The 7,662-nt window shown below is 36.9% G+C and overlaps 1 protein-coding gene across 1 annotated transcript; it reads left to right on the top strand.

The window, feature by feature from the left end:
- The first annotated feature begins 2,225 nt into the window (after window positions 1-2,225).
- On the top strand, window positions 2,226-4,772 carry GP9 (glycoprotein IX platelet). The gene is made up of 2 exons (XM_065749415.1): window positions 2,226-2,298; window positions 3,734-4,772. Exon 2 carries the CDS (start codon window positions 3,741-3,743, stop codon window positions 4,365-4,367), a length of 627 nt encoding a protein of 208 aa, XP_065605487.1. The 5' UTR covers window positions 2,226-2,298; window positions 3,734-3,740; the 3' UTR covers window positions 4,368-4,772.
- Window positions 4,773-7,662: the final 2,890 nt, after the last annotated feature.

The raw sequence follows: 7,662 nt of genomic DNA on the forward strand, positions 1-7,662 counted from the left end.
GTTCTTAGAGACTCCCTCTCTAGAAGACTCCCTATGCGCACTGCAACACTGCTATAACTTAGCATACATGATAGTAATATATTCCTATGGACATTTTGAATTCAAATAATCTACTAGTATTTTCTTCCATTAACAGTCCCAAAGCCATAAACATGCCATAGAACACAAACATGTGATTCACTATCTGATTTACACACATTATGCAATACATACGTTATGTAAACCTGGTAAACTTTCATCTTGGATGCGATGGAGAAGTCAGTATTTCAAAGGAGTATTTGAGCCTTTCTGACAATCATTATGAATTGATAAACTGTTCAAAAAGGCTGATTCAATGTATGTGCAGCATACAAAACAGAAGAATAACTTGAATGACACCTAGTGGAATGATAAGCAATAGCTGAGGGTTACACAGCAACTAGGTAGTTTTGTTCAGCGAAAACAAGGATAGATCTTTTACAAGAATGGGCAGGGAAAGGAAATAATTATTTGGTAAAATTGGTGGAGCATAACTTAGGAGAAGAATTTCTTAAATAATAAGAGTTTACCTGCTTGTAGTAAACAGGGTATTTTGTTTGACTCTGGCAGAATTAAAACAAGCTAACTGAAGTTTGAAAGAACGCAACAAGAAGAATATGTACAGGACAAAATTTAGAGTTCTCCTATGTAAAAATACTACAATGGCTTTGACAGGTTAGTCCTGAAGGGTGCAGCAGATACCAGGAATACTTTGGCCCTAGGGCTAGAAAAACCCAAGATATGAGAAGCCACAGAATGTCTTTAATTTATTTCTGCAGGCAATATTCCTTGATGTGTGACTGAATTTCATGACTGACATCCTTTTCCCTTCTTTTTTCTTATTTGTATAATTCATGAATGTCCAGTGACTTGCATCTATTTATAAAGAAATATGTTTGATTAGTGTTGTCAGTAATGTATTTGAAGGTATGAAAGGACAGTTTTAATCACTGTGATAAAATTTAAATAAGAATCACTTCTGCTTTCTACTGATAATCATGTGGCAGGCTTTTTCAGTACTGGACATGGAAACAGATTTTTTTCTATGTCAAGAATAAGTTATTTGTAACAATGAATAACTATAAAATCCTTGCAATCTTTTATTAAAAATACAGCTAAATAAACCTTATTTTAATTCTATTTCAAAATTTCACATATCAAAATAACAGAGGTTAAAATTAAATTGTGGTGTTGCATTGTCTCGAATCCACATTGTTAATATTCTCCACCAACCTGATTGTTCAGAAATATGCAATACCATAGTCCTTTTCTTGCACTAGGCACATCTCTCCTGACTGGAGAGAAGGGTACATGCTGGGCCAAGTACTTCCCTGCTCTCTAGACTCCACTATGCTAATCACAACAGTCAGACTTTCCCAGTGAAACTTCCTCGACTTATTTTGGAATTCAGTTCTATACCCCAGACCAAACTACAGCACACAAAGAAACAATATTCATCAAAATACTAAAGGAAACAAAACAGGAATTCATCCATTGATACACTCCCACACATCCTTCTCAAATCCAAGGCTGTGTCATAGGCATTTACCTGCCCATGCCCTCCTGGCTCAGATGTTCCTGCATTTCTTTACACTGCAGGTATAGCCCCCTCAGCCTCTTTCCATAAAATATGTTCTCCAAATCCCTCACCATCACAGAAACTTTTCTTTCACTTGTTCAACTCTGTCTTAACCTTTTTTGAACATGGCTGACCAGAATTTCATACTGTGTTCTGTGTAGTTTTGTCATCACTATGTCAACATAATGCCATTAATGCTCCCCTATCCCCTAATGATCTCATCTGACTAATACAAGTTATTTTGGTGTCATAGTGGTTTTTTTTTACCCTACAAACTTTGCTTGTTCAATGGAAATGCTTGCATGCGCCAAGGTGAAGGGATGCTTAACTTCCATATAGATTACTACAGCAAGGAAGAAATTTATCAAATAAGTTATTTTAAATTTTTAAGAAACTAAAATGTTCAGGTTTACTGCAAAAAAAAAACCAAACAACAATATTAGCAATAAAAATAACTCTAAAGTATTTCCTATTGTTTGTAAAAAACAAAAAATGTCTCATACACCATATGCCATGACAGATGTCAACCATTTGACAGGACAGTTTCCACTGAGAGTGGTTTCCTATTTATGCATAGGAAAAAGTTCATCAACTTTATCTCATTTCCTCACTAACTCTTTGAAAAGCCAGTTCTGGTTGCTATATGCACTCCAGCTCTTAGTCTCCAGCAGAGGAAAGGAAGCAAGAGGGGAAAAATAAAAGTAAGTGTCAGTGTCTGTCTTCTCATCAGCTCTTCCTCTCTGCATTTTTGCCAGTTCTTAATTTTATCTGATGTGAAGTATCTTATGCTTATATATTAAATTTAAAGAGATTACTATTTTTTTAAGATACTACTTTTCAGTTATATCCTACACTTCCTACACTTTAAAGCACTAATTTGAAGACTTTTTTTTTATTTCATTCTGCATAAGTAAAATGTAAGCTCTGTATCACTTTAGATATGTAAAATGTCTTTTATTACATGTTGTTTGCTGTTATGGGACTGTTACATATGCTTTACATTGCTAAGGCTAGATCAGTCTAATTGTAAATCGCTTTCAGTGCTCTCCTAATGTGTGCCTGCAAACAAAATGATACAAATTCTTTTGCCTTCTTCAGTTTAAAAGGAGGGTTCCATAAGTGTGTAGTGATACGAAAAAAACATTTTTTTTACAGCACCTGTTACTCTCCAAGTAGTAACAAATGCAATATGCAGTCAGGTATTTTTACTTCAATACTTATTTATTCCAAATGAATTGAAAATAATTAAAAAAAAGTGTTATTCACTGTATCATGTATTAAATTAGAAGAAATGTGGTTCCAAGATCAAAACTCACCCAACCTGAGTAAGGGGATTTGTATTTAAATCAAAACAATAACAATAATAATAAAGGCAGAGTAGCAAACATGTTAAGAAGTTTTAAATTGTGAGAAAAGAAGGCACTAAGGTGAAGTCTAGTAGAAGCCTCTCTATATGTCTTAATTCATAAAAAACAAGCAGTATTAGACATGCAAAATTTCCAAATATTCACATCTAACTGTACTTCCTCAGACATGATGAAATGAAGCTACAAGGCAGGGAAAAAAACCAACAGCTTTTTAACACACAATCCTTACTTCCTGGTTATAAGGCTGGGAACATCTTTGTATTCCCAGAAGGAACGTTTTTTACAATTATCCAATCTTTCAAACTTAATTTTGAAATCTGACTTTAACACATAACTTCAATGCAGTATAAATATAGAAACTGAATCAAAATCTTTGCCTAAAACTAATCTAGTCTTTACCATCACCTTCTGGTGACATTCTATTCCAGAACTTCAAATAACAAATTTTGCACAATTACAAAGGAAAGAGTGCACTAGAGGCAAAAATGGAACTTGTGTGCTCTCTCTCAATTGTACTTGCAGCACTTAGGAGCTGGACTTGATAGTCCTCATGGGTTCTTTCCAACTCTGGTTATTCTACAATTCTGTGATACTTAGTGTGAGAAAGAATGGCTCATGGGAAATTGAGAAAGGTAAAGTTTGTGCTCCAAAACCCTAAGCCTCACAGGTAATCCTGAGAGAGAAACAATTGTGTTCTAATTCTGCAATTAGACATTGGCTAATAAATTAATCATACTTATTATTGTTGTTGTTATTGTTCTCTGGGTAGCTAAAGCATGAACAAGGCAGAATTCATCACTGCTGCAGGATTTGCCATATCACTGCTGTTCCATGTGACCCAAACTGAAGTCTGTCCTCCTTCCTGCAATTGTAAGCCCCTGGGAGAAACGAAGGGCTTGCAGGTAGACTGCAGTTCAAGGAAGCTGAAGGAAGTGCCTGCCTTACCCATTAACACCAAGAGGCTTTATCTGCAGAATAACAGCCTGACCACAATTTCTCCCGGTGCCTTTGACAGCTTGCTCAGCCTGGAGGAAGTAAAAATGTTTGACAATCCATGGAACTGTGACTGTCATATTCTGTATTTAAAACTCTGGATGGAAGATATCTCCAAATCCTCTCTTGCAAACATCAGATGTGCAACCCCTGCCTCTGTGAGGATGAAGCCCTTGAGGCAGCTGACTGGGAATGAGCTGGGGATCTGCAAGAGTCTTCTCCCAATCAAAAGCCTTGAGTTCCTTTGGAGAGATCTCATTTTAATTGCTGTGACAATCTTTACACTTATTTTACTAGGATGGGCTCTGAAATCCTCAAAAAAACTAGTGTGCCAAATAAAACTAAGTCAGTATGCTTCAAGGCGTTCACTGTTGCGGCGACATATCTCTAAAAGCTACAAGTTGCAATGAGCTCTTCTTTAGCTTGAACAGAAACATCAAATCATTTGACCACAGAAAATGTGCATGCAGTAGCAATGCTAGTTGTAATGTCAAGATGCTACTAAGAGATCCCAGGACACAAAGTCTGGGTCCTCAGATAAGCAAATTTCATTTCCTTTCAAACACAAGCTTGATGATACATTGAATGGCAAGTTTCAATCTGCCACTGCTTACTCATAGAGAATGTAGTTTCTATGCTTTTTTAAAAATAATTTAATTTTGCATTTTTCCAGTGGATTCTCTCCTCTCCCAAAACTTATACTTTTTAATATGTGAATATGAACACTGATTATAGCATTTTAGCAATTCTTTTCTTATTTTGTGTGAGTTTCTGTTTCCCTTTAAGTGTCCTCATGACCTTCGTAGGATCACACACGTGCAAACAAATTCAGTTCTTTTCCTCAGGTTCAGAAGTTTCCTGCCAGCAGAACCACTAAGATAACATAGACCAGTCACTGAATGTGTCCCTTAATATATGTAAGACAGATAATGAGACAATAACCAGTAAAAATTATTTTAAATATCACTGAATTTCCTAGATTTCAAAAATAAAAACTAAAAATGTATATGACATTAAAATAAAGGATTCTTATTGAACATTCATACTCACTTCAGTGTGATCTCTCCCACAGTGCTACAGATTTCTGACTAAATTGCTAAGAAATTTCCAGAGGTTTTCTTCCAGTTTTACTACTGACATTTGATACATAGGATTTTATGCAACAGCTTTAAAGTGAATATTTCTCCCTTCAATTCTTGTGTTCCTAATCCTCATACAAAAACTGTTGTGGTGACTTGGACGTATCATCTTCTCTTTGCTGCGATTGTTCATAAGACTCCAAGAACACCATGTCGTGCTGTGATCTCATCTAGTCAGTTGAAGCTATGCTCATGAGGTGGGAGATCTCCAAATGCCTCCTAAATTCATCCAACTGTTGACAGCTCAACTTGAGGCACACCTTGCCCAAAGCTCCTCCTAAACTTTGTGTGGAAAGACACAATCATGGCCTGAACAGGCAAACAGCCCATGAGAAAGGGCCAGGTATTAACTTGGGAACACAAGTAAACCATCTCTAGCTTCTGCATGTAGCTAGAATAAACTTGTGTGTGAGACACTGCTCTGTAGCTGTAAACAAGTCTCCTTGCTTTCTGTGAATTACCTCCCGATACACGATGCTTTATTGTCTCCCACTGTTACGCAAATGGCTAAGCAGAACTCCTGCTGGCTGGCCACTACCAGTATGTGCTGGGGGTAATCCCGGGGCAGACACCTACCAGCCAGCTGCCATTCAGACCGAGACCTTAGCAAAGCCTGACCAGCTGGCTGCCCCAATAACATGAGCTCTTTTAAACTGATGAATGTTAGCTTGCCTCTGCTCCTTTCTTTAGTACTGGTAAAGCTTACACAGAAGCACTGGTGGTTTTGCATTTCACGACTAATACCTTGCACTGTTTTGGGGTGATCTGCTGCAGAAACTAAAGACTGCTTACCTAGCTTTACTTGCTTTACCTAGCACCTTACAACATGAGGGAGCTCCTTGTTAAAGCACATCATGCTAGCAAAGCCAGCTATTAGCTTTCTTCTGATAGGTGGATTCACAATTACAATGTGCTTTCAATTCTGCAAGATGAGATTCATTCCTAGCCACAAACATCCAAATCAAAGACAGCAAAAGCTCATAGGGACATATCCAGGTCCCTCCTACTCCTGCTAAAGCACTTGAGCAATTCAGAGTCAAACTAAGTGCTGACTGCAAGTGCTGTTCTCAGCTTTAGAAGACATTTCACTGCCTGTAACTTATCTTCCCTGCTGGGCCTCCATGACAGAATTTCACTTTCCACTGTAACAGAATTGTGTTTATCACCTGTGAACCACTTGACTTTTATCTGAAAAAACTCTGAATAGAGGAAAGCTGGAACTGCTAAGTAAAGGCTCGTGAGTGACGTTCATATGTTTATCTGGCAAGGCCACTATATCCTGCCTAAGCCATGTACTCCATCACATTGCACAAATATCACTTCAGATGTTAACAATAAGCAAAGACAAGAAAATACAACATCAGCTATCTAAAAAAAAACCCAAACAGGAAGTATTCCCAAAGGAGTCTGTAAGGATCACAGAATATATAATGCCTGCAAAAGAACTTAGAGTAAGTGTAATGCTTTGAAAAGCTGGGTGCAATCTTTGGTAGTACAGATATGACTACTGGGGTTAATTGCACTTTAAAAGTTTTGAGTTTTTCAGTGTTTAGAAAGACAAGCAGTCACATGCAGAATTATGGAGCATGAATAACAAATATTTTTAAACAGTTCACTGTAATTTGCAGAGGAGATTTGAGCATACTGCAGTTCAATTAAAAGGGCATATATTTGTGATCTTCATTTATTAAGCAGAATGGCTAGTGGATCACCACTTTTCTTGAAATGCTTAGTATTTTCTTAACACTGAAGAACATTGCTATTCAACCTGAACAATTTCTGTTTAGCTCAATACTTTTGTTTTTTTTTCTGCCTACACTTTAGTTTGTTATAGATTAATTGTTGGAGTTCATGATCAGAGAGTTTTGCTGCTATTTGGTTTTGGTCCAACAGTGATAAAAGTTCAGCATGCTTTGGAAAATACCTACTTATTTTTAAGTGAATAAACATAAAGGGAGGCTTAGAAACTAGATCCTTTTGTTCTGACCTTACAATTGCATCCCACACCAAAACTACTGCAAGTGTTATTGAAGAGAATGGCAGACTTCCTATTTTTGGAACATTCAGAGCTGAAATTTTTTTTTTCAACAGCTCTTGCCAAACACTGTCTTGGGTTGGTTTCTGATGCATTTATTTTGTTTGAGTTTTGTTATTATTTTTATTTTCCATAAATACAATAAATCAGATGTGCCTCACCTTCACGTTAGGGTTAGATGCATCACACAATGTTATTTGCTATTGTGCTTAAAGGCCACAATGTTATTAATGGCAGGCAATTATTTCAATTAATATGCTAACAGTCAGTGTTGGAGCTCTATAACGTAAAACAAAAAAGCTCATTCTCTAAAAATGACACCTCAGCTCAGGGAATGCTGAAAGACACATGCATTGTGTCAAACACAGCTGCCTCTGTGTATTAATGGAGTTGAACTGTTATATCATTATGCAGTTCTTGAGATTTGGCAGCTTTGCTTGCCATCATTAAAGCCCTCTTCTGAATGCAGCCACTCTGGATGCTGTATTCTGAAGGTATCTACAAACACTGTTTTCTTCACCAGAGGTAGTC

The sequence above is a fragment of the Cyrtonyx montezumae genome, unplaced genomic scaffold (assembly GCF_038088225.1).
Source record: "Cyrtonyx montezumae isolate F1298 unplaced genomic scaffold, pur_monq_1.0 scaffold_6, whole genome shotgun sequence".
NCBI lineage: Eukaryota > Metazoa > Chordata > Aves > Galliformes > Odontophoridae > Cyrtonyx > Cyrtonyx montezumae.

Bases quoted from the DNA above. Each gene is read 5' to 3' on its own strand.
- GP9 (XM_065749415.1), top strand. From the start codon at position 3,741: ATGAACAAGGCAGAATTCATCACTGCTGCAGGATTTGCCATATCACTG.